Here is a 27,675-nt window from a genome sequence, read left to right as displayed (position 1 = left end):
TGCAAGAGGAATAAAGCAGCCCTCCCTTCCACCAGCTAAAGCCCCCCTTCAGAAGGAACCAGAAGCAGACGTTGAGTTTCTAACATAGAATTTTATTGTTAACTTCCTGTTACAACTCTGTGGTGCTCAAAACTCCAGAATGATCATATACAGAAGCCCTTTTTTGACCCTTGTGCTGGGCCTAAGTCAAGAACACTGTTCCTCAAGTCCCTACCTCCCTCATAAGGCACTTGGTGTTAAAAGATTAGCCAATAGTTTCCTGCTGGTAGAGCAGAGAAGGGAGGTCCTGATGGGGGATTCAACCTTAACCATCCTGAGGGAAGGAGAGCAATGGGGGCTGTAGCTTCCACTCCCAACAGCTACCCCAGGACTAAAGGATAGTATGAAAAAACCCAGATTCTAGTGGTAGCTCTACGCCTCGGTGAAATCTAGAGCAAACCCTTTAATCTCTGGGCCTCAGTTCTTTCATCTGTGCAATGGAGGGCTTAGAATAGCAGAAGGGTCTCTTTTAGGCTTAAAATTCCGTGAGAAGAGGCCTAAGGCAAAAAACTCCTGGAATGCTCTAGGTAAAGAAGAGGTTAAGCAGCAGCAGGGCCGAGAGAACGAACTGGAGAGCATCTTTCAACCCCAGCTCCATATCCCTGCCAGCTCCACAATCTGCCTACATTTGGGTCATTGGCCCCACCTCTCCAAGAGCCCCAAGAGAGATATCAAAAGTGGGGGTGCACCTGTCAGGCTATCAACCCATTCTCAATTATACTATACATCCCTTTGCTGCAAGTCTAGGATGCCAGAGATGAAGATCAGAGAAGAAACTACCCCCCACTCTCATTAACCAAACACCCATCTGGAAGCAATTCCAGGACTGGGGTTGTGGGAAGGAGCCAGATGGAGATGGGTAGAGACTTGAGGTTAGCCCTCTGGCCTCAGGTAGAGGTCAGGGTTTAAGGTAGGTGGGCCAGGGCTGGGCACTGTTATATATTGTGCCCAACCCCCACTAAACAATATATACACATCAGTGGATCGTGTCTGTACAAAGGGTTAGGGGGAAGGACTATTTGGGTGATGGGGGTGAGGGGAAGACTAAGAAGAAGACAGGATTTGGGGAGCCTAGTGCAAGAGAGAGAGAAAGTAGGCACTGACCCCATTCTCCAATCCCATAGGGGAAAACGCCAGAGAGGGAGGGCATTATAGATAGCAGCTCAGAATGGAATCCCCTGAAGAGAATGGACATCACATTTCCTTAAAATCATCCCTGCACCTTGTTTCCCTTTAGTTACTGAGACAGTGATCTCATCACACGCCCCTGTGACGGGGCAGTATTGACAAAAAGGAGAAGAAACCTTGAATTCAGCCTTGGGCGAGTCAGAAGAGAGTAAGTCGCTCACTGGCTTCTCCAGTCCAGCATGATCCTCCCTACAGACAAGCCCCAGACAGGACTGCTCCCACCAGATCTCACAAGTAACAAGTGAAACCTTTCCTGGGGAAGTTGCTGAGAGAAAAGGGCCATGGCAATGACTGGCCAACCCAGAAATAAAGGAAAGAAGGAGCATGGGCAAGAAGGGAGGTGCCCCCCTTAATTGTGATCCCCCAGAAGCTGCAGCACAAAGGTGAAGATGTAGACGATGTCTGTGTAGATTTGCAGGGCACCAGTGATATATTCCTCTGGGCTGATGGTATGCTTCCTGTTCCCCAAGACCAGCTGTGTGTCATATGCCAAAAACTGCAAGGAGGAGAACAACAATGAGGATCCCCCTGCCCCTTCTCATGACCCTCACCCCACAAGGACCTGGAGTCTCTCTTCCCCCAGTCACCAAAGTGTCTCCCGTATGTGCCAGGCACTGGAGATCGATAAAAACAAAACAGCCTTTTCCTTGAACAAACAAAAACAAACAGCCTTTTCCCTTCTGTTGAGGGAAATAAATACAGGAGCTGATAGAAAATGTCTTCAAAGTAAATAAAGTAATTTAGGGCTGGGGGATGAGGAAAGGCTGCAGAGATGGGGTGGTGTCTGAACAGAGCCTTGGAGGGAAGCTAAGGCCAAGACAAAGAGGGAATGTAGTCTTGGAGTTGGGGACGGCCTTGGCAAGGGTGCAGGGATGGGACAGGTGTGTGGTGCAAGGAGCAATAAAGCAGGACTCTTTGGCTGGGCCCTGGGGCCTAGGGAGGAAGCAGTGGAGGGCCACTCACCAGAGTAAAAGCAATAGCCCCGAGGGCAGCGTACAACATATGGAGCCAGTATACCTGTAAAAGCAAAGGGTGTGAACTAACGCCCTGGTGGTCTGCTGGTGGGGTGGGAATGAGGAGAGGCCAGCCCCACCACCAATTACCAAATCATGGCCCCTCTCTAGATGATGCGGCCACAAACCTCAAGAAAAAGGGCCTTACTTCTCCCTAAGGGAGATGGATCTTTTTCCAGTCATTCCAAACCCAGTCTGTCTCATTATCCTACAGCCTCTCTTAGTGTCCAGCTTCCCCTCTTGAGGTGCCCCTCCTCCCATAGATCCCATGCCCTCAGGTGGCCTGCCAGCTCAGGGTCCTCCAACCCAAGCCTGACCTCCCAAGGCTTTGACCCTCTTTCCCAGTGCCACCACACAATCCAACATCTTGTCTCAGCTAATCCAAATTATTTCCCACTACAGCATTGCTGATAAGTTTAATTTCCCGTTTGTATTTTTTTAAACCAAGATTCTGTCTTAAATCCTAAGGAATAAACCTCTAATAATAATTTCTTTTAAGAAACTATGGGGACAACTAGATAACGCAATGGATAAAGCTCAAGCCCTGGAGTCAGGAGGACCCAAGTTCAAATTCAGCCTCAGACACTTCACACTTACAAGCTGTGAAGCTGCGTGACCTTGGGCAAGTCACTTAATCTTACTGCCTCAAAAAAAAAAGAAAAAGGAAAAAATTATGGTAGGCCAACAATGAAGGCTTGGAGGGGAGGGAAGGGAAAGCCTTCCTAAAACTTCCAGATTAAAAAAAAAAACAGATTATTTTTAACATTTTTTTTAATTTGAGTTCCGAATTCTCTCCCTCCAATTCTTCTCCCACCCGTTAAGAAGGCAAGCAATTTATCAATTACACAAACTTCCCAATTATTTATAATATCTGAAATTCACAACAAACAGATTGGTCCTTATACTCCACCAGTGCCTAAGGCCTGTTCTGGGGCCCAGGATTCTTAGCTCTAGGCAAGTGAGGATAATCATACTCACATATTTGAAAGCCAGCACAATAGCGGTGATAATCCCAGTCACTGTCAACACAATCCCAAGCACACAGAAGAGCCCTGCACATGATGTGAAGTCCACCTGCCAAAACAAAGAGAAAGAAGGAGGCTCTTAAATGACCACCCTGGCCATGAATTCACATGAATACTATCTCAGTCTTCAGAGTTGTACCACAATAAGAAATGTTGCTATGTCACAGAGGGTTGGACCACTTTACACGAAGAAAAGTTAAATGGTTGGGTTTGGGGGGAAAATCTTAAGACTACACAGAAATAGGATCCCCTTGTATGCCCCCCATCCTTAGCTGTCTCCGACCTCGGGTTTGGGAGAATGGAGTGAACATGCTCAAGGAAAGGTGCGTCTTGGAGCCTTTACCTTGGTCTGGAAGCAGAATATGGTGACAGCTATGGTGACGATGGCAGTGATAATCATGGCCAGGATGACCGCTTTAGTGTTATGCATACTGTGGGAAGAAAGAGATTACTGACCAAAAGCCTGACCCATTCATATAAATTGTTCCCAGTCCACCAGGCCAGTGTGAAAAAAAGAATTCAAAAGGAAATATGTAGGAAATTTTTATACTCCCTATATGAGGGAGTGGGAGAAGGCCAGTGGTATTTAGAGGTGTTGGGCACTGTTCTCTACAGCCCAGGGATGGGTTATGAGCCATGATCCTTAAGCTAACACCCCCAACCATACATTTTCCAAGGGTAGTGGGTTGGGGCTATTATCCAAACATACATACCTGGCTATGCAGCCAGTCATGAAGCTCATTGCTAGGGTCTAAAAGAGAGACCAAGAGGAGAATAAGAAATCTAAGACATGAGGTAGGGAGAGAAAAATGACCTCCACATCACCAAAGCTAATTGATCATCAAGTGATGGGAGAAGAGGCAGCCAAGAAGGCGAGTGGCAAACACAAGAGACCCTTTTCAAAGCACCTCTCCCATTGGGTACTGCACAGACGTCAACCTTTCCCCTTCATCTTCCTGCCCAACCTTCCCAGACTCCCCTCCCCATCTCACCCCATTCCTCTAGACTCACAAAGATGGTCAACAAGATGATGTTCCATGGGAAACGGCGCCTAGGATAGAAGAGGAAAGGAGGTCAAGAATCAGGCACAAGCTTCCCCAACAAAAACAGGTTTGCATAGTCCATATGGGGATAAGTCTAGTATGGGGCCAAGGTTCATTTCTCATACCTGATTACCTGTTCACCAACCCCTACCTTTTTGTCTTGGGCCCCCTTCTATTCCAGAGATCTGCTACCCTTACCTCCTCTTCCCCCTCCCATCACCACATATACTACACTTTCCCCAAACCAGAAGCACTCACCTGGGTGCCTGACAGCAGACAAGGGTCAGGTATGTAGCCAGGAAGACAGCACTACAGGAAAAAATTAGTAGCAGCCTGTTTTTCCCATCTTGTGCTTTTTCTAATCCCCCTCCAGCCCACCTCCCCAATACAATGGGTTAGCCCTCACTAGTCCCACAGCGCTGAGATGTAGGAAGCTGTTTAGAAAATCAGGATTTGTTTGTGGAAAGATAGTGGCCAGAGGAATGAGACTGCCAAACAGAAAATATTCAAAACTGCTGTCACAGGAATGGGGGAGGAAGGGTTGGCACTATGGAGATATGCTAAATGTGGCTGGAGACCATTTCTCAGTGGCTTGCAGAACTGTTCATCAAACGCTACTCCAGATCTTCTTCCTTAGAGAGAGAGCAGCCACATATTCCCACCTACCGGCAGAACTGAAGAACAAAACCTGGCAACAACTTTATAAAACCACTCAAAAAGTCTCTAATGGCTAAGCTAGGTGGCGGAGATGGCCAGAAAGAGACATACCAGTAGATTGAAACTTGAAGTCATACTATCTTGCCCCATGGATTTTCTTCCCCCACTCACCTGACCTTGAGTCTAGAAAAGAAGGCATACTCACTAGGAAGCATAGTAGACAGCCAAATTCCTCCTCACAAAGCCTCGAACAGGATCCCTGTGAGGTGAGGGAAGCAGAAAGAGAGGACCAGGAAGAAAGTCAACACAGCCCTGCCCTGGACAATGTACCAAAGATAACCACTTCCCTCATGGCCTCTTCAGCAAGTCTCCAACCCTCAATCACCTCCCTCTTCCTGAAAGAATCAGCTTCCTTCTCCAACAGGGGGACTACTCAAAGCCAAGATCCCCAGGAACTCAAGAACTGGGGTGGGGGGAAGAGGGGGTAAGAAAAGTGGGTAAGAAGCCTCAGAGACTCACACAAAGGTGAAAATAGCAATGATGGCGACTGTGATGAGCAACTGGACAGAGATGATGGCATAAACCTGAAAGAGATCAGAGGTGAGATGGTCATCTGAGGAGAAGCCGCTCCTATGACCAGAAGACCTGCCCCAGTACATGGTTTTTATCCTGGATAATGTGCTAAGGGAAAGACTAAAGACATGTCAGGAAAAGGCAAACATTTTTTCTAGATTGGATTCTTGACAAAAGGACCAGGAGAATGGGAATAATAGGAACGGGGGAGAGGAAACAGGAATTTTGGTGCAGGTTGGCATTAAATTACATGCCTATAAGATGGTAGTTTATGCAAATGAGCAGGAATAAGGAGCTCCTCCCTTGGGCCCACAAAGAGGAGACAAAAATGTCTTCTCCCCATTCCGTTTTTTACCTTCTGGATGAAGCGGTGTCGAACCTTCTTGTCCTCCCATTCTCCAGCCCCAAAGTTGTCGCTCACTGCTGGTTCCTCTCCCCCATAGGCTTCAGCTCTTCCTGTAGGGACAGTCCCTCAAGTCATCTGAGGGCTAAGACATGCCCTCAGACCACAGACTCCCAACTACTCACCCTCTGCTCTCCTCAGCACACAAGCTTCTCTAGCCAAATTAAAACCCCTTCAACATCTGAACATTTCCTGTCTAGTTCTAAAATTCAGAAATTTTCATTAAATACTGATGCAAAAAGTGCTGCTGGGTAGGCCTAGGAATGCTTCAGCGCCAAGCAAGTCAAACCAAGATCCCAGTCCAAAAAATAAATAAAAACAAATAACAAAAAACCCGCCACCCCATCTATTAACAATAATAGCTACCTCTTTAAGGTTTGCAAAGTGCTTTACACATATTACCTCATTTGATCCTCAGCCTCTACTGGTACCCAGCATTGTAAATAAGGCAGCCTCTCCCTCAAGGAGCTTACAATCTAGTTGGAGAGACTGGCCTAAAAATAATTAGAAAATAACTAACCATTTAAGTCTAATTTTTGAGGTCATCACTTGATGCTGTAAAAGGACCTACAAAGAGAAGATCACTGTAGGTTAGAGAAACTGAAGAAGGCTTTGTGGAGAAAGTGGGTCTCGAAGAATTAGTCTGATTATTGTGTGAAATGACTCAGATTCCCCCACCTACCCACTCAAGAGTTGGAAGATGTGGAAGACCATAGTAGATTAGCAAGGAACCTATAGGTATAACTATGGAGGGGCCTGAATCAGGTACTGATGCCAAAACCACTCCCAACACAGACATATGCAAGATCATCCCAGGGAGGTAGATTACAAAAATTTTTATTCTTTATTTTCTTACATCTGCCAAAGTAAATTGTTAAGATTCAGCAAAAAATTAATTATAAAAGGCTACATTTTGGAAAATTTGTGCATTAATTTGTCTATATGAGTAATTGTTTTTTCACACAAGGAGCTACAGGATACATGAATTCTGCTTTCAGATAAAAGCGGAACTCCCCAAAAATCACCAGTTAAAATTTTAAGTCTAGATTTGATAAAAGTGGTAAGCTGTGAATTGGGCTTTGACATGATTCTAATTAAAGATGTCTCACAGATGTTTGTGAATTCCAATTTATAGCGATGGAGTATTGGATGGATTATCAAAGCTGTTAGGGAGTCCCATTACATATAGGAACAATATGCACTAAATTTCATGTTTTGCTCTGTGGTATGTTTCTAAGTTCATTACAAAGGACAATTAAATTGGTGGGTCGGGCCCTGAATAAGCTGCACACACCCAGAATGCAATGGAATTCAATTGGAGAATAAACTGCAGATTCCTAAACATCCACCACTCCTAGAAACTAGAGATGCCAGAAAGGTATAGGAAGGAAAGCTCATGGGGGAGGGGGGAGGGATAGGAGATGGGGGAGATAAAAGCCTGCCTGCTGGAGGATTCACTCATCAGTATGCTGGCTAGGCCTGCCCAAGGACAGATGGTAGGCGCTATCAGAATATCAGAACAAGTATGGCACAGTGGAAAAAACACCATACTTGAGGTCAGGAGAGCCTTGGGCTAAGCCTGGATAGGTGGCACAGTGCATTGAGCACTGGACCCGGAATCAGAAGATCTGAGTTCAAATCTGATACTCAGGTGTTTACTAGCTGTGTGACTTTGGGCTAGTTCCTTAACATGTTTGCCTCAGTTTCCCCATCTGTAAAATTGAGAGAATAACAGCTTCTATCTCCCTACATTGTTGTGAGGACCAAGTGAGGTAATATTTTCAAAGTGCTTACTTAGCAAACCTTTTAAAAAGAACCATATAAGTACCAGTTACTATTATCTCCTACCTCTTATACCTCCTGGCCATGACATCATGACCTCTCTGAATTAGTTTCCTCATCAGCGATACGGGAGTACTAGTGTCTACAGAATCTCCTTTACAGGACACTCTCAAAGCACTCTAGAAATGCTGGGTTTTACTTGAAGGACTATTTATTAATATTATTTTAGAAAGTATGTTTAAGCCTAGACTACCGTGAAGCTAAAGACTGAGTGCCAGTTCTAGGTCCACATCCCTTCTGCATCCATTGCCTTCCAACAAAGCCTCTGCCCTGAATCAAGAACCCAAGCCTTATTGCAATAGCCTCCTCACTGGTCTCCCTGCCTCCAGTCTCTCTCCTTCCTAGTCCATCCTCCACACAGCTACCAAAGTGATATTCCTAAAGCGTGGTTCGAACTATGTTATTACTGTAGGGAGCTTCGAGAAGCTTCTGGGGCTCCCTGTTGCCTCCATGAGAAAAAAAAATACTAACTTCTCTGTTTGGGATTTAAAACCCTCCCCAATCTGCCTCCAGTTTATCCTTCCAGGTTGATATCATATTACCTCCCCTCGAGCACTTTACATTCCAACCAAACTGGCCTGCTTGTTGTTCCTCTTAGGTGACATTCCATCTCCTCCTGGCTCTATCCTTTGCATGGGCTGTCCAATCCCCAATGCCTGGAATTCTCTCCCTCCTCACTCCCAGCTCTTAGAATCCCTAGCTCCCTTCAAGGATTCATTTCTTGAAAGAAAGACTTCCTGACACCCTTAAGCTGTTTTTCCCCCTAACAATATATTTTTTAATATTTTATTTTTTCTCACTTACATGGAAAAACAATTTTAAGTTTTTTTTTAAATTTTGAGTTCCAAATTTTCTCTCTCTCACTGCCTCCACCTCGTTGAGAAGGCAAGCAATTTGATGTAGGTTATACATATGTGATCATGCATATTTCCATATTAGTCATGTTGTGAAAGAAAACAGACAAAAAATAAAGAAAGCACGAAATAGTATGCTTTGATCTGCACTCAGACCTATCAATGTCTTTCTCTGGAGGTGAATAGGATTTTTCATCATAAATCCTTTGAGATTGTCTTGGATCACTCTATTGTAAGTCAGTCACAGTTCTTCATCATACTATATTGCTATTACTACGTACAGTGTTCTCCTGGTTCTGCTCACTTCACTTTGTATCAGTTCATGTAAATCTTTCCAGGTTTTCCTGAAAGCGTCCTGCTCATCATTTCTTTTATAGCACAACAGTGTTCCATCACAATCATATACCACAACTTGTTCAGCCGTTCCCCAATTGAACATCCCCTCAATTTCTAATTCTTTGCCACCACAAAAAGGGCTGCTATAAATACTTTGTACAAATAGGTCCTGTTCCCTTTGAAAAAAAACCAAACATCTCTTTAGTAAGGATACAAGCCTTGTAGATCCCTCAGCTGTTAATGCCGCTTTTCTCTCCAAATTACTTAGGGGCCTTTTTTTTTGGGGGGGGGGCGGGGACTTGAACCTCTGTTTTCATTGGTACAATCTCCCTCTCCCAATGCAGATCTGTACTTCCATAATCTGCAGCTTTAGAGGATTGATTGTCTTAGATGGGATTTGAACCTAAGTCTTCCTGACTGCCACCAACTCTCTACTGCCTGTGCCAAACTGGCAGTCACTTTGGACCCACCTTATATCAATTTGTTATCTACTTATCTGCAGACATGTTGTTTTGCCCAGTGGCATGTTACCTGGAAAGAGGGGCACTTCCCCATTTTGGGGGATGAGGAAGGGTTCTTAGTAAACCACCACAGGTTTTCAGAATTGAATCTATCAGACTCAGTTCCAAGTGGCTTCTACAAGTTTCGAAAAGATCCATCCTCAAAGGAAGGAGATTATGCAACCCCAGAGGTGCCAGAGGTATTTCTCAAGAAGGGACTCCATGGGAGCATGGGGGGTGGGGCAGGAATGAAAGGAGGAGAGGAGAGGAAAGAAGTTAACTTCCCAGGGAGATAACTTTGAATAAGAATAGGCAGCTTCCATTTATAGAGTTTAGAATTAAACAAAGCCTCTCCTCACAACCCCCAGCTAGGCCAGTTAAAAAGAATGCATATTCCTGGAGGGCTTGAAAAGTTCCTTTTAATCTTATTATCCTAAACAAGCCCAAGGTGTCTTAGACAGCACTAAATAAATGTTTATTAAATTGAACTGAATTCTTACCCTAGTTTTAATAATGAAGAAACTGAGGTTCAGAATACGGGAAGGCCCAGGATCATTAAGTGTTGGTCTCTTGGCTCCTTTCCACCCCACCATAGAGGTATAAGTTACAGCTTTTTACATCAATCTTCTGAGAGTTTTGTGTTGCACATATGTTAAAAGCAGGTACATTATGGGTTAGTCTTGAAGGAAGGGATGGGGGCATCTACAGGAGGATGGTGATCACCTCTCCTCTGCTCAGTCTCAGAAAGCTTTCATGGAGTACATAAGCAACCTCATATATCAGTGACCCAAGCATTTACTCTTGACTAGGTATTGAATGGGATGGATAATTGTGAAGACTTCACAGGGTATGTCTAAGGGAGTAGGAGAGGTTTGGGATTTGGCCTTGTGATTTTGGAAGGTCAGGGCCTGGAGCTGTGGGCATGCCCTTCCCCCTCTCTCTCTCAGATGTTAGAAGATAATGAACTTCCCGTGAGCTATTTGTTCTCTGCTCCAGGAAGGTCTCTCCACCCCACCACACCCCATTTCTTCTTCTAGACTTTCAGATGCCACTCCAGCAATAGAGTTCCAATAGGGAAAACCTGAATGGACCTGATCAACCTTGGTCCTCTGTCTAGTTTTCGTGCCTAGACTGTAAGCCCACCTCCCAGCCAATGGTGAGAAGGGATAGAGGTGGGCAGGAATCTTTTCATTAAGAGTATAAATTAAGGCAGGTTCCCTTTTACCTTGCCTCCTCCATTATGGAATTGTGCCCAAATCTTGCAAGGTTTGCAAAATAAATTTACTTTACTTCCCTTATCTCATTCTAGCTTGGTCTCAACCCATCTCTCAGTCTGCCAAAATTCTTCTCTTCCTTCATGACCCAGCTCCGCTACCCCTGCCACTTTTTTTGTATCTCTAGACATCACCAAACATGATCCCCGCCCCGCTTCAGTTTCTCATGTTTTTCTTTTGGATCTTCTATGCACTCACATCCTAACTGCAGACTACTAATATATAATCATAATAGGTGTATAACAGACATTTGTTGATTGGGAGTAAAGAGGCTGCAATCTTTACAAAGAACATGTAGAGAGCTGCCCACAATGAGCACAGGAGAGGGATTGTGGGGAGGGGCACCTGCCCACAAAGTAGCAGCTCTAGCCTAGCAAGGAAGGAGGAGGAAGAGGAGAGGGAAAAGAAGAGAAAGACCAAAGATACAGATGAAAGTCTGAATGAAGCCACAGATGCATATGGAGACATTTACTGTTTCCACACAATGCCCTCCCACCCACCCCCCACCACCAGCTTACCAAAGTTCATGGGCATTGGATGGATGGGAGGCATAGGCTGAGGATATCCAGCTGGGTGTCCAAAGCCTGGCTGGGGGTAGGCTGGGTAACCCCCAGGGTAACCTCCCCCAGGGTAACCTCCCCCTGGTGGAGGAGGAGGATAAAGGGGGTTTCTGTCTTCATACGGAGGTGGAGCGCTGGGGTTTGACATAGTCGCTCAAGATTGAGGGGGCCTCAGCCTCCTGTACCTACAGTGGAGAGAGATAATGAAAGAAATCATTAGTATCCAACCCCACCTGGCTTGTCTTTTCCTCCCCACTATGGGGGGGAGGGGTCCCCTCCAGTAGGATATTCCAAACCGCTTCTCACAATTTTGTCTTCATGTGTAGACAGGACCTTTAGATTACTTATATACATACATACACACACACACACACACACACACACACACATACACACACACACACACACCCCAATGCTTATCCTTTCTAGACTCTGTGCCTCAGTGGTCTCCTTAGCCTCTTTCTCCTCATTGGCCCCACAGACCCTAACACTCACTCCAGTATCCCTTCCTCCAAGTCTCAAATCCCCTCCCTCGGCTTCATCCCTCTCTCTCTCAAAGCCCTCCAGAGCCCAGGTCCCTCCTCCTTGCCAGCTCTTTGGGCCTTCTTCACTCATTGCATGGAACAAGTTTTCAGGGCTGGGCAGGAAGGATAGCAAGAGGAGGGATTGAGGTGAAGTGTGGAAAATTCCTGAACATCGGCGGTGTGAAGACAACAGTCACTGAGTCAATGAAATCTCTTTATTTATGGATGTTCAAAAAAACCTTCTAACGCCACACAGTTTTAGGGCAGGGCTGGGGGGCGGGGGGAAGGGTGGCCACAGTCAAGTCACAGTTTCTTCCGGCCCAGGGAAGCAGTGATTCCCAGAGCTAGCTGGGGCCCATTGAAGGGGTCAGCCCAGCCCCCACAGCAGCTGGCAGAGAACTGTGGGGCTGGGAGCCAGGCCTGGGGTGGGGCCAGGACTCTTAGCCCAGCAGAAAGAAGAGGAGAAGCAGCAGCTTTCAGAAACAGTCCTCCAGGCTCAGGGTGGGAGAGGCCTTGGTCGGGGGATGGGGTATGAGAGAAGGGAATGGAGGGACCCATGAAGTGGCAGCTGGGGGAAAGAAGAGCAACCGAGGGGGCTGGGGGCAGGTGAGAGATCGGGGCATGTGGGGAAGGGTAGGGCTGGGACAAGACTTTCTGGTTTCTTCAAATAACAGATGTGACTCAAGGGATAGGCATGTGGGGGTGGGACTAGGGGTGGGGAAGGGGGTGTCTGTTTCCATGAGTAATTTTAATATTGAGCTCGAGCTAAACTAAGGTTGGGCAGACATTCCCATCACCTCTGAATCTGGGTGTGTTGGAGGTCGCTTGTGTGGGGTATAGAACCTACAGTTTTACCTAGAGAACCAAACAGATTAGTCTGTTATCAGGGAAGCAACAGGGAACCATCTGAGCAAGGCAATGACATCAAAACTGTGCTTTAGGAGTACAACTTGGCAACTGTGGGAAGGATGGGCTAGGAACTAGATGATATCAAAGCTAGTCTAAGGGCCAGAGATTTAGAGCCCAGGGTCCTCTCATGTCTTTCTCTCTGTCTCTCTCTCTGCATGTCTCCATCTTTGTCTCTGTCTCTCTCTGACATAGACATCATAGTCACTGCAACTCTATAACAAAGCCATATGACCAAACAACCACCCTGGAAAAGATGCAAGGACGCCATGCTCACACCTACTCTCTCCATGGTCCACAGCAGCACTATGTGGGCCCACTAGCCCTCACCCCAGAATCTGATCTGACCAGAGTGAAGGAAACAACTGAGGACTTGCAGGAAGTTAATGACGACCTTCCCAGCAGGTGAGAGGCTACCTGAGGCGGGGAAAGGCCTGGGGATTGGAGCAGAGAAGAGGTTACTGGGATGAGGTCCTGAGCTCCTGGATTCCTTTCCCAAAGCTACTTCAGTCAGAAAAAGATGTTCTCCCCTGTGTCTCGATTCCTCCACACACACAACTCTCACCCTTGTTATGCCAGAAAGAGGCCTGAGAAATCCCTGAGCCACTCCAGTGACCAGCCCTAATAGGAATTATTTCTAGGACCCTTATAAACCAACATCTGCCCTGCTCAGCCCTTCTGATGGTGGTGCATGGGTTTGGTACAGAGCTCTGCTTGTACGGCCCTCAGAAAAGGCACTGTGGTACAATGAAAAGTCCTGAATTTGAAGTCCTTGGATCTGAGTTCATATCTCATCTCTGCCATTTGCTTCTACCTGTGTGACTTAGGGCAAGTCACTTAAGAGGCACTTACCCTCACTGGGACACAGTTTCCTCATCTGTGAAATGGGGAGGCTAGATTAGAAGAGCTCTAAGAGCCCTTCCCGCTCTAGATCTGTGATCTTGTGGAAAACTTCTGGAGTTCATGGAGTTCCTTGCCAGTGACCAACCACAATGGCAGAGAGCCACTGATGAAGCACACTGCCCAGCACCTGAGAGACAGGCCATGGACTCAGGGAGCACACTGAGACACAAACTTTTTGAACACAGCCAACGACAGAAGTGGTTTTGCCTTGATTGTGCATCTGTCACAAAGGTTTTGTTTTTATTTTTCTCCCACTGGGATAAGGGAGTGGGAAAGAAAACAGATTAAAAAAATTTTTTTAACATCCTTACAGACATGGATAATATCCAAATGCTTTGCAGACTACATGTATAATCTAGATCAAAGTGCTTGCCTTCTTAAGGAGAAGAAGAGAGGGAGAGAATTTGAAACTAAAAAATTTTTTTAAATGAACATTAATTTTTTGCATATAATTAAGAAAAAATAAATTTTAAAAATTTAAAAATTATATATATGTATATGTATGTGCATATGTATGTATATATGTATATATTATACATTTAATATATGTATAGGCATATATATAGATATCTCTCTCCATCCTTACAGTCTCTTCTAAAAAAAAGCAAGAAATAATTTTCCAGGTCTCCATTAAGTCTCTCAGGAAAAAATGGGTTATCTCATCTCTTCTCTCCTAACTTACAGTAATTGGTATGATTCAGAAAAGGGAAGGCTAGGAGGGAGGGAAGAGATTGAATAACAGGCTTTGAGTCTCTGAATGGGTATTATCAGGAGGTAGCTGTTATTCTTCTGTACTGAGGAAATAAAGCAGAGTCAGAATAGGCAGGCCCACTAAGACGGAACAAGGGGAAGGACCTCCTAATACAAGGCGTTAGAGACACCAGAAGAGAGAAGGAGGGGAAGCTGTGGTGTCTTCCCCGCAGAAATTCCTAAATATAAAAGCATAATTTTTTTTTAAATGTCACAGGATGGAGCGACCATGAGGGTATAGAATGTAAACCTAAGTGACTGTATGTATAAAAATCATAAATACAGAGCCCAATGGGACCCCAAAGATCACTCTCTTAGTTTACAGAGGAGGAAACAGACCCAGGGAAACTTGGATTACTCCCCACAAGGTCAAGGTCCCATGAACAATCAAGTGTCACAGCCAGGATTCAAACCTAGCCCTTGGTCTCCAGATCCAGCACTCTTTCTCTCAAAATGCTTTACTTCCACAGACCTTCAAAGCAAGTAGAAGGCACCTTAGATATCATCCAATCCAACACGTCCATTTTACAGATGAGGAAATAGGCCCAGAGAGAGGAAGTGCCTTGCTCCACGTCAGAAGCAATTAGTGGCGAAGCCAAGACTACAAACATGTCCTCCTGACTCCCAGCCAAAGCTCTTTCCACAAACCAAAGGTACACTCTTCACTCCCACCCCTACCAAAACGTTATTAATTCAGTGTTTATGAGGTGGGGTTTTTTTTTCCATTTGGTGGCACAAAAAAAGAACTAAGTGTTCACAACCTAAAAGTTCTTTTTTTGTTTGTTTATTTAAGAACTGGTTGTGCAGTGGATAGGGCACTGGTCATGGAGTGAAGAAGACACAAGTTCAAATCTGTCCTCACATACTTGGTGTGACCTTGGGTAAGCCCCTTAACTTCTGTTTGCCTCAGCTTCCTCTACTGTAAAAAGAAGATAAGTTAATTAATAATTTAATAAAATGGGCACCTCCCACCTCATAGGGTTGTTGTGAGGATCAAATAAGATATTTGTAAAAAGTGCTTGGCATGGTGCCTGGCACATAGTAAGGGACAAATGCTTGCTCTTCCTTATTCCTCCTAAGAAGTCCCAGACATCCCTAACCCTGGAGATCATGACCATCCATCCCACCCCGACCTGAGTTTCCTCACAGAGTGCCAACTCCATTCCTTTGTCTGGATTAGTGGAGAGAGGAAAATGAAAGATAATGGAGAAATAATATCTAGAGTCTGAGAATCGGGATCCAATCCTGGTTTACTGCATGACTTTTCTGGGCCTAAGAGTTTCCTCACCTGAAAATGTAAGGATTGGATGAGGTGACCTTAAGGTCTCTTCCAGATCTCTAGATTATCTCTAAGATCTCCAGAAATCATTTGAGACCACATTGTCTGGAGGCAGGGTGTAGGTGGGTGGCCACTGGTGTCTAGGGAATCTGTAATTAGCTTTTTAAAAATAGATCTTTGTAGATAGCTTTTGTGTTTGCATCATCTAGATTTCCCCCAGTATCTCTCCTCCTTTCTTCCTCCCATAGTTGTATTAATAAAGGGGTGGTTATTCTTGCATTTCAATTGGATGGGGAAACAACAAAAGTCCTAAGTGACTCATAGGGAGTCCTTGGTGGAAACAACAGTTACCTACTCCACATACATTGTCCTAGCTGTTCCCTAGAATCCAATTTTTCTATTCAATTAAATTTAACATACATTAAATGCCTACCATGTGTCAGGGGGCAGCGGGGTGAATAAGTGGATACAATGCCTGACCTGGAGTCAGGAAGACTCATTTTCCTGAGTTCAAATCTGGCCTCAGACACTTACTAGCTGTATGACCCTGGGCAAGTCACTTAACCCTGGGGTTTTTTTCCTCATCTGTAAAATGAGCTGGAGAAGGAAATGCAAACCACTGCTGAGAAAACCCGAAATGGGGTCATGAAGAAACAGATACGACTGAAAAACAACTGAAATAACAATCGTGTCAGGCACTGTTAGAGACAATAAGAACATGAAGACCAAAAAAAGGACCTTACGTTCCAGGAAACGTGTGCACTGATAAGTAAATTTCTAAAAATGTGTATAGCAGGGGCAGCTAGGCAGTGCTGCAGATAGAGCACTGCCTCTGGAGTTGGGAGGACCTGAGTTCAAATCCAGCCTCTGACATTAGCTGTGTGACCCTGGGCAAGTCACTTAATCCTGATTGCCTCCTAAATAAATAAAATAAATATTGTGTATTGTCATACTACAATCACCATATTCATACATACTGCTTTTGTTTTTTAAGTAATTTCAGGGCAGGGGGAACAGTTGAGTCTAGTCTTAAAGACAGGCAGGAAGTCAGAGAAGTGGATGTGGGAAAAGAGAGCATCCCAAGACAGTCCATGCAGAGATGTGGAGTCAGGAAATGAAGTGTTACGTATAGGGAATAGCTCAAGAGGCAATTTGGCTGGGATGTAGACTTTGTGAGGGGATATGATGTGAAAACAGTCAAAGAAGGACAGACTGAACTCAAAGTGTGAAGGAGAATTCCGCATTTTAGCATGGAAGACAACAGGAAGCTATTGAAGTTTCCTGAACAAAGGCGTAACACCATCAGACCTGAGCTTTGGGACTATCATGTTGGTAGCTGAATGGAGAAAGGCCTGGAGTGGAGAGAGACTAAAGGCAAGAGACAGTCAGAACTACTGAAACAGACCCAGAAAGGGGTAACCAGAATCTAAACAAGGGTGGTGGCCATGCTAGTGGAGAGAATGGGGTGTCCGGGAGATTGGGGAGGCAGAACCAAGAAGATGTGGCAACTGAGTAGATAAGGTGGATGCTTTCAGAATGAGGATCAAAGCTATCTTCTTTAAGGTTGCAAACCTAGATGACCAGAAGGAAGGTGGTACCCTTGATAAAAATAGGCAAGATGGAAAAAGAGAGGTGGGTTTAGAGGCAAAGAGAATGAGTGTCTCAAAGGAAAGCAAAGCGAAGATGTCCATCATCCATTGGTAATGGAGAATGGGATGCTGGAGAGAGGGAGGAGGTCTGGATGTGTGGATTTGGCATTTATCAGCACAGGGATGCTAACTGAATCCATGGGAGCTGATAAGATCACCAAAAGATGATGTATAAAAAAAGAGGTTCCAGGCTCAAGCCCTGGGGTTCCTTGGGAAATGGACGGTGATCCACCAAAGGAGAGTGAGGGCAACAGTCAGACAGGTAGGGAGATGGAGGAAAGAGTGGTGTCACAAAACCCCTGGGAGAAGAGGAAACCCAACTCTTCTCTAAAGATTTCACCCAAGCGACATCACAACTGCTACCAGCAAAGCTATGGAGTTCTTTCCAAGGTAGAAGTGCATGAGCACCCAGTTAGATGGGCCACTGGAGTGGGGAGGGAAGAAGGCACTGATGAAGAGAACTCTAGAGTCTGGACAAAGCTGACTTACCAGCTTAACTAGTTGTGTGCTAACCCTAAATGCTCTCCCTAGTAAGGCTTTCAAGATGCTTCTTTGATTGTTAAATGAGGGGGCTGGACCAATCTCTGAGATCCCTTCCAGCTCAAACATATTATGATTAGACATTTTCTGAAGGAGCTTGATGCTTTAGGTCTGCCCTTTGTCCTATCCAGAGGCTGATTCAGCCTTCTTTCTCTAGACAGAACAGTAGCAAGCTGCTTCCTATACACACCAATAAAAGTCTGGGGTGACCCACAGAGCCAAATGCTGGGAGGAACAAGAACAAGTCTTGCCCAGGGCATCCTCAGCTTGTTTAAATACGTCACGTTTTAGTAACCTGCCACACTTTTATCATTTTTGTTCTTCTTACTTGGTATCAGTTTTGATCTCTGCTCCAACAAGCTAAACTGGAAATATCTACCACTCTAGCAACCAGTTATTTCCTGTTAACATATATTCAATTTCTTGTGGTAGTGTTTGATACCCCAAGACCTCGTAATTTTGACTCCCTCTCTTCTTGGAGAAATTGCTCATGACTGTAAGTAGCTAGCTATTTCGATGCTAGACTTGGAATTAGGAAGACCAGGGTTCAAATACAACTTATACACTTATTCTGTGAGCCTAAGCAAGTCACTTAACCTTTGTCTGCCTCAGCTTCCTGATCTGTAAACTGGGATCAAATAATAGCTCTACCTCCCAGGGTAGTTGTGATAAAATGAGATATTTGTAAAGGACTTTGCCTACCTTAAAGCACTATAAAAATGCTAATTATTATCATTGCTGTTATTACATAGCAATAGTTCTTAACCTGGCATCCATTAACTTTTAAAAATTATATTTCATTTTTTCTCTTCTTTTTTTTTTGGAGGGGGAAAGGCAGAACAAATGGGGTTAAGTGACTTGCCCAAGGTCACACAGCTGGTATGACAAGTGTCTGAGGCCGCGTTTGAACTCAGGTCCTCTTGATTCCAGGGCTGGTGCTCTACTCACTGTACCATCTTGCTGCTCCTAATAATTATATTTCAATAGAATTGGTTTCCTTTGTAATTCTACTTACTTTATTTTGTATATTTTATTATTCCAAGAGGTCCACAGGTTTCCCCAGACAGCCAAAGGAGTCCAGCATGCCAAAAAAGGCCTTTAGCTAGTCTTTAGGTCCTTTCTTAATCCTTGAACCAACTTTCCAATGTTGTGGGTTTTTTGGTTTTTTGTTTGTTGTTGTTGTTGGCTATCTTCCCCTTTTTAATGAAGTCATAGACTATTTAAAGAATTGGAATGGTCTTACTGAGTTCTTGGTAGAGTTAATGCCATTAAGAGAAATAATGAAATCAGAAGAATTAGCATAATTTAGGGGAAAATGGTAAGCTCCATTTGGGACCCATTTTGTTTAGGTTTCTCATATCCCAGTGGAGTTAGTAGGTTCCCATCTCTGGAGATCTTTGGGTTGTTGGGGAAGGGTAGATAGGAATAACCATTTGTCAGGGATATTATAGAGGGGAATCAACATGGTGAAAGGAGCACTGGATTTGGAGTCAAAAGACCTGGGTTCAAATCCTGATTCTGCTGCTTACTACATATGGAGTACTGGGCAAATTTCTTCATGTGGGCCTTAGTTTCTTCACCCATAAAATGAAAAGTTTGCAATGAATGACTTCTATGGTCCTTCCAGGTTCTAAATCTCACCTCTGGATCAACAGGTTCTGCTCCTGCTTAAGTCCTGGCTGCTGACTCATAGTAGGATCCCTTCAGCCCCTCCCTATTCCTCTCACTTTTCTAGTTTGGAAAAACAAGAACCTAGAAGCAATAATTGGAGACACAAGTGAAAACCCAGAGCTGGGAATCACCAATGGAGAAAAAACAAGCTCTAGCCCTAGGCTGCCAGTTCCTCAAGCCCTCCTCTCCAGAGGCAGTCAAGAAATGCAATGTCCTGGAAAGAGAATGGGGGAAGAGCACGGGGAATCTACAGAAGACTCCAATTCCAAGTCCTAATTCTACTCCTGCTCCTACCTGGGTGACCTTCACTTGCTGGCTTCAGTTTTATCTCAAAAATGGAGGAGGGTTGGGAGAGGATTGTCCTAAATAACCTTGAAGGTCCCTTTCACCTGTAAATCTTAAGATCCAACAGCAAAGCTATATGTCTGGTGACACAACCATAGAAACCAATTCATCCTGCCAAGGCAACAGTGCTGAGGGTGGGACAATAAATAACTCAGGAGCACAGCCCCATGAGAAAGTTTAGCCATGCTGACATCCTCACAATCGCACAATGTCCTAGCAAGTGGGGGAAGAGGGAAGCTGTTGAGCCAGTTAAGAGAGAGTCATAAATCATAAGACGTTAGGGCTGAGACAGACCTCAGAGATCACATTGTCCAACTGCCTCAATTTACAGAGAAATCAAGGCATGGAGAACTTACCCTTACTTAAGACTTACCTAAATCTTACTCAAGATCACATGGCAAGTTCATGGCAGCCCAATGCCCTTTTCATTACATCACGCTCCCACAGAAAGAAAGAAAGTCCATGGGCTAGGAAAGAAGGAACTTCAAGACCACTTGTGACTTACTAAACCCCAACCCTGGATTACAATTACATTGACCTTCTCTGCTCCTTATTCACATGCTGCTGAATGGGGCTAGAGGAAGGCCCCGTTGACAGAGGCCACTACAGACTTTTGCTATCTGACTTTTGCTGGGCCCTCACTACAAGGAGATTCTTTTACTCCTCCGGTATGGATTCAACTCTATTCCATTCCCCACAGACACTGCTTCTAAAATTCTCTTTTCTCTAATACCCACACCTACCCTTCCCTCAACCTTCTCAGCTCAGGACCTCCCCTCCAACGCTTTAGTGAGGAAACAGAGGCCATCTGCTATGAGCTCTCTCTTCTCATTGACATGCCCTCCCCTACCGCCGCACCTCCCCCCACTTTCTATCCTCTGATAATGAGGTGGCCTTTCTCCTGGTCGAGATCAACCATTCTATGCATCCCCTTCATTCCATTCTCTCTCCACTTCTCTAGCAGATTACCCTTTGAATCGGCCCTCTTTAACCTCTAATCTCTTCCTCTTCACTGTCTCCTTCCCTGCAGCCTACAAACATACCCAAGTTTCTTTCCTTTCATCCCACCCTACCATCCCCTCACACTATCATCCAATATCTCTCCTCAATTTCTCAGCCAAACTCCTAGAAACAGAGTGAGTGACTATTCTGGAATGTTAACTCAAAATTGAATTTTAACACATTGTGTGGCTTTTCCTCTGGTCAAGATTTCTATAAATATTAACACAAACTATCTTGGGGAGGAGACCGCATGGGAGGACCATGTAGGTTTGGACATTTCTCTAAGGTAAGAGTAATTGAATTTAGAATTAATTAACAAAAATTGCTTCTGGCAGACATGTACCAAAAATTCAGAGTAGAGTATTAATTTTTTTTTCTTCAACAATGTAAAGAGCAAGAAAGTGTACTAAGCTTCAGGACAGTTTGGCTTTCTTATCTCTCTCTTACAGAGTCACTTTTCTGGGCCTTAGGTTCCTGAGCTGACAAAGGGGGGAGGGGGGAGGGGGGAGGGGGAAGGATGGTCAGGTCAATGCATCTCAAAGGGCCCTTCCAGTTCTGACATTCTGAATCTTTGATCTTAGTAGAGAAGCAGATGGGCTCCCACTGCAGCAGAAATGAAACAAAGATCATAAGCTTTCAGAAAGAATAAAGGCAAAGTTTTGCTCAGAGATCTCTCTGTATTCTCGGTCCTGGAGCAAGGATCCGGGGTGACTGATGTTCCCAAAGGACACCGATCAAATTTCCAAACCAGTCTGGGAAGTCAGTGACTATCTGGAGTTCTGGACTCTGAGTAGGAAAGAGGAAGCCCCAAGAACTTTGGCACATGAAGAGTTATTGTTCTAGAATGTGCTAAACAAGGATTCTACTCCTGGTGTTTAGAAAGAAGGCATATGAGAGGAAGTGAGAGGAAGAGCCAAGCCATCCAGGCAAGCTGCCCACCTCCTCGCCAAAAAATGATGTCCAGGATGGGACTGGAAAGAGTTGCTCAGTATGGGCAACGGGATCTTCTCAGGAAAACCCCACCCCTCTCTACCCTTCGGAAAAACTTAGCCCTCAGCCTCACCCTGGCCCCAGCTACAGATCATTCTTTCTCTCTAATTCAGAGTACCCTACCCCACTTTCCTCAATATATCAATTCATACCATAGTATACTTGCCCTTAGAACACAAAATACCAGAAGGGGTAAAGTGAGTCACAAGGAGTCAGGAGCAGGTCACACAAGCCCACTGCCAACCATACCTAATGAAGTTTTTGGGGTACAGATATGAAGTTCCTGACTCAAATGTGGACCTAGAATCTAGAACAAATTAAAAAAAAAACCCTGTGGAGGGAAAACAGGGGGCTTAGAAATTCTCATCCAGGACATGAAGTATTCCCTTTGGCCATAAGCTCCCCTCACTTTCAACCCAGCCCAGGCCAAATCTAAAAAAATCTCTCTGTCTCTCTCTCCCCCTTCCCCCCCACGCCTACACCCCCCCCCCCCCCCCGCGCCCCAAGGAGAGTCCAGGAATGTCACAGAAGGGAGACACCCACTCTTCCAACTCACACGTGTCCCTCTTGCTCAGACACGTTCCTCTCTCTACAGTAAGGGCTAAAGTCTGGTATTTGCCATCTGGTTCCTGCCCTCAGCTCATGTCACAGAATCCCCAACTTCTCCCCAAATCATCCCTTGTTCAATCCCTCTGTCCATGGACAAGGAAGTCCTATCTCCAGCCCAGATGGATGCAGAGAGGTTTCCCCTACATTGACAGGATTCCCAAAAAAGAAGACAGACTTCTCAGGAAAGGTGGTAAAGAAATGACTCCAGGCAGAGGTGGAGGCCAGAAACACACAGCAACCCCTCGGCACCACTAGGTCTCCGATAGTATGTATGGTTCAGTTAAGAGTTCAGTCCCTTTCTGGCCTGAAGCTATTTATTGACAAAGGGTCAGAAAGGCTTGTTTATGTATAAGTGTGTGCCCCTCCCCTCCCACCAAGAAGCAGGCACCCCACCTCCCACCCTGCTGCTATTCCCTAAAGCCTTGAGAGAAGGCTGCTTAAGGACAGGAAGGGGTGAGGCCAAGCAGGGTGATTTCAGTGAAGTTAATGGTCTGAATCTGCAAGATAAAGAGGCAAACAGTTTTATAGAGGAAAGGCAGACAACAAACTGGTAAAACTGAGCCTCCTCGGATCTATATCCCATTTTTGAAACACTGGGTGCTCACCCTTTATCTATCTACCTTCCAGCTTGCCCAACTTTGAGCCTCATAAGCTTAGAGATTTAGAACTAGAAAAGGTCTTAGCAGGCCCCTAGTTCAAGTCCTTCATTTTAACTGATCAGGAGACTGAGGCCCCAAAAGGTGAAGCAATTTTACCAATGGCACACAGGTAGTAAGAAGCCCAGTTGAGATTCAAATGCCAGATCCTCCGACTTGAATTCTTTCTACTGACCCCTGCAGCTTCTTTCCCTCCATTTACTTATGCAAGGCAGGAAGGATGGATGGCGATCCTGGACAACAAAACAGAAAGAAAACTACCCTCTTCTCACCCTTCTCCATCCCTCAGGGGTATAGCCTCCCCAATTCTACTAAGACCAGGACTGAGGGCAGAGTTGGCCAAGAGATGGATGAAAAGAGGGCTTTTTAAATGCATGTCATAAAATACACGGGATTACAAAGGAAACCAAGTCTATTTGAATCCAATTATCAAAATGTTTTTTAAAAAGCAAGTTCACAGACCCCAGGTTAAGATTCTGTACATAATGATCATAGTCTGCCTCTTTATCAATCAATCAACAGGAGCTGTTGGACGCTGTTATCCAGATTTCTAGAACCTTTAGGAAACAGCCAAGGTCTCCTGCCAATGGGGGTGTAGGTACCATCCAACCCCTTGGGTCATCAAAGATCCTACTATGGGGATTCCCCTCCCCTCCCCACACTCATTCACTTCTTGTTGGAGATTTGAGGGAGAATGAATGGAATAGATAAAGTGAGTTTGGCTGTAGCCTCTCTCTCTTCCCAGGGATAGAGTGACTCCACAGAGGTGATTATTACTTCCCAACTCATTCTGACATCTAAGGATCTTCAAGCACCAGACCCTGTCATTATTTTACAAATCCTTGTTTTATAAGTGAGGCCCCATGATCATTCTCACTCTGAGGAAAGGCAAAGACACAGAGAGCCAAGAAACATGTCTCTTGATGCTGGAGAACACAGGGCTACCTCTTTCCAGTTTCTTACAACTGGAGGGAAGGAGCCCCTCTAATCACGTTCAGACTAACACAAAGTAATCTGACAGAAGCACCTGGCTCTTTGGGCAGCCACTAACCAGGCCAGAGTCACCAGCCTCGAAACCAAATCTGACCCATAGGATGAATATTTTAGGCCTCAGAGAACCAGACACCAGAGCTGCCTGCCATGGCTTCGAACTCTGCCCCTGGCTCCCAGTCACAGAGCCCATTCTGAGCCCTGACCCTATTACCCCCAACACATACAAGCCCAAGGTGGGGGGAGGGGCAGGGAATGAGCTACAAAGAGGCACCAGGAGAGGAGGAGCCAGGGCTGAATGCTGACTCATTAAGACCCCAGCAAACTCACCGATCAGGGCTGAATTAGCCATTTCATCCTGGCCTCACAATGTGCCCTCCATTCAGCTTGACTTCCCCATAGTCCCTCGCCTCTGTATTCCTTCTCTACACTGACTGCTTCCAGACCCCTTATTCTGCTAAACAGGAAGCTGAGAAGTTTAGTTGGGAACCCAGGGCATTAATCTGCCAAGGCTGAGTCCGTTCCAGGGTGGCTGGAATCTGGAACCAAGTCTAGTGACGGAGTGCCCACTTGCTCCAAGAACTGAGGGTTCTCCATCCACTACCCTTTCCTCTCCGGTCTCAGTCTGGTCTCATTCCAATCCCACACAAACAAAATGATACTCAAGCACCAATTTCCGTGGAAAGAACACTAACATTGTAGTTTCAGGACCAGAGTTAGATTGTGACTTTGATGTGTGAGATTCTGAGTCTCTTCAGTTTTATGTTATGAGAAGGTAGGACTAGCTCTCCCAGAGCTCTAAAGCCCACCAAGGTTCCCCTCAAAGATGCGCTGGCCTGAGTCTGACAACTAAGAGATGCATAAAAACCCCAGAAAGACACACCCTGCCAGTCAGGCAAAGAAATAAGACAGCTGCCAACAAAATAAAAACAAAGACACAACCGCGGTGGGACAAACACGCTAGCCAGAGAAATACACAGACAAACATATGCATACACACACACACACACACACATACAGAGAAGCACACACGTATTAGACGTGAGGTTAGAGGCCCCCAGAGCTAGAGAACGACCGACCCAAGCCGTAAATTCAAACAAACGAAGAAGAAAGGAGAAAGCCAACACATACTCCCAGACACCAGGACCCCTTTCTCTCCTGACAGCTCTTACGAAGACTGAACATAATCCTGAGTTAACTACCCGAGTTGGGAGAGGACTGAGAAGTGCAGCCCGTCCAGGCCTTTCCTTTCCTTCCCCATTCCCATACATTGCTCCAAACAACCAACAAGTTATAATTAAGCCTCGATTACCGGCCAGGCACAGAAGGGTACAAAGCCACAACCGAAAGTCCCTGCCCACAAGTAGCTCATATTCGAATAGAAGAGACCACGTTCATGGAAAAGGGGGTGCAACAAATACACTGAGGCTGAAACCGGGCAGCCAAGGAAGGGAGCGCCCTAGCAGCTGGTGGTTGACGCACCTGAAATTGGGTCTTGAAGGAAATTGAGCATTTCAAGAGAAGAAGGTGGAAGAAGGAAGCGTCTTCGTGGCGCGGGGAACGAGTGTGAGAGTTCGGTAAGAGAGTGTCGAGTTTCGTTTCGTTTCGGGGGTGGGGGAAGATAACAAGAAAGTCAGTCTGAAGGGTTCCTAGAGTCCAAGGAAGAAAATATCCCGAAGTCCGGGAAGGGAGGATGGGGCCAAGTTGCGAAGTGTTTGAACTGCCTAAACCAAGAGAACTTTATAATATCGGGTGTTCGAGGCAACAGCGAGCCACTGGGGTTTACGAAGTAGGAGTTAAGGGTGACGTGATCAGACTTGGGCTTTAGGAAAATCACTTTGGCGGCTGCAGGGAAAAGTTTGGGGAGGCCCAGCTGGGAGGAGCCCCTTCCCACTAGACAGGCTGACCCCAGGGAAGCCCCTTCCTACCTGGCTGTCGGCCGACCTCCGCTGCTCTCCCGGGCTCCCGGCACTCGGGCTCTGGCTGGGGCTAGATTGGGTTCCAGGTCTCCGCGGCCCCCACCCACGGAGCCGCCCCGAGGAGGGCGGAGCCAAAGGGCCCACGCGGCTCCCCAGCTCCCTTCTCGCCGCCTCCGCTCTGTCCGCAGAGGGCGCAAAGGAGCCAGACATTTGTTGCGATGTCCCCAGTGTCCCGGCCGCGCCTCTCCCGGTGCCAGGGGGCACCGCCGCTTCCAGCCCCCTGTGTGTGCCCGGGACGGCCGGGAGGAGGATGCCGGCTTTACAGACTGCTGCCCTCCCCCTACCTTTTGTGATCGTCATTCCCACCGGTGCCGTCTGGCTCCATTCCTCACTCTCTCTTCCGTCCCTCCCTCTGATTCTGCGTAAAGGCCCTTCTGCACCTTCCCCTACTTTCTAGACCTTCAAAGCCAGCTGCTGAAAGCCTAGAGTTTTCTTCCCGGAGGCTCCATTTCCCGGCAATGGCCATCCTTAATGTACTCTGCCAGGCTCCAGGGACTGTTGCCTTTTCCGGAAATAGCATCTACTACTTTCCCAAACACATCCGTAGGTGTCACAGAGGATCTCCCATCTGCAAAGCTGCCTTCGAGTACCAGCTGGGAGACATATACACACATTCTGTGGAAGTTGCCTAAATTACCGGAACAATGGCAAGAAACCTGTTGCATCCTAGGATACATTTCATAAAAAATTCCTTCCAGTGGGACCTCAAGCAGGCCAGCCAAGCTGAGGTGTGGGCCTGAGGAGGGTTACATGAGGACTGCCCTACTTACAATTAGAGCTAGGAATTCTCGGACCCCACGACCTTCCCAGCAGGCCTTTCTTCCCCCTCCTCCACCCTGGAGAATCACAGAGCGGCTTTTGATAGGGGAAGGGGAAAGGAAACCCGGGCTTACTGGAACGGAACCATTTCTTAGTAAAACCAATGGTCAGCCTCTACCCTTGGGCTCCTGTTCTCAGCTGGGCCAGATAAAGAGAACACCCTCTAGGGCAGGAGTGGGGAACCTGCGGCCTAAAGAATACCTGTGGCTCTCTAGGTCCTGAAGTGAGGCACAGGGATGGGGAACCGAAAGTCTGGATTCAGTCAAAAGGCCAAACTTGAGGACCTAGAGGGCCACACGTGGCCCCGAGGCCACAGGTTCCCCACCCCTGCTAGGGAGAAAGGCCAAGAAAGGTAAAGCACTAAATTGTTCCCCTTATGCTCCTATAGTATATTCTGGTTCTCCAAGTGCAAGTCAGAAGCCGGGCAGCTGTAGTCCAAAGAGCCTCAGCTTTAGAAGCAAAGGAACTCTGTTGGGAGCAAAGCTGTAACTAGAAATTATGGTGCCATGGAAAAGCAACATGAAAGGCATCTGCCCAGCAAGGCATCTTGGCAAGGTGAGGCTGCTGAGAGGAAGAAACAAAAATGGTGGGCTAGTGAGGACCTCATCTGGGAAGCAGCCATATCCCTGAGTGTAGAGGGAATTATTCTTGTTAACTGGACACAAATTCTATAAGCACCTTTTAAAATTCAACCTTGAGCAAAGCTAGATTCTGCTACTGATTAGCTGTGTGACCTTGGGAAAATTACTTCATCTC

The 27,675-nt window shown here is 46.0% G+C and overlaps 1 protein-coding gene across 1 annotated transcript; it reads right to left on the bottom strand.

Annotated features, from left to right (window-relative positions):
* Window positions 1-71: 71 nt before the first annotated feature.
* On the bottom strand, window positions 72-26,207 carry TMBIM1 (transmembrane BAX inhibitor motif containing 1). Its single transcript, XM_036753585.1, has 12 exons — window positions 26,050-26,207; window positions 11,266-11,492; window positions 5,894-5,994; window positions 5,485-5,549; window positions 5,171-5,224; window positions 4,567-4,617; window positions 4,277-4,316; window positions 3,979-4,016; window positions 3,609-3,696; window positions 3,219-3,314; window positions 2,191-2,244; window positions 72-1,723 (listed from the first exon to the last, which is right to left on the bottom strand). Exons 2-12 carry the CDS (start codon window positions 11,453-11,455, stop codon window positions 1,577-1,579), a joined length of 924 nt encoding a protein of 307 aa, XP_036609480.1. The 5' UTR covers window positions 11,456-11,492; window positions 26,050-26,207; the 3' UTR covers window positions 72-1,576.
* Between the last annotated feature and the right edge of the window lie 1,468 nt (window positions 26,208-27,675).

Source organism: Trichosurus vulpecula, chromosome 4 (assembly GCF_011100635.1).
Source record: "Trichosurus vulpecula isolate mTriVul1 chromosome 4, mTriVul1.pri, whole genome shotgun sequence".
Classification (NCBI taxonomy): domain Eukaryota; kingdom Metazoa; phylum Chordata; class Mammalia; order Diprotodontia; family Phalangeridae; genus Trichosurus; species Trichosurus vulpecula.
The sequence above is the reverse complement of the archived record's forward strand: the minus strand, read 5'-3'. Positions and strand labels throughout refer to the sequence as shown.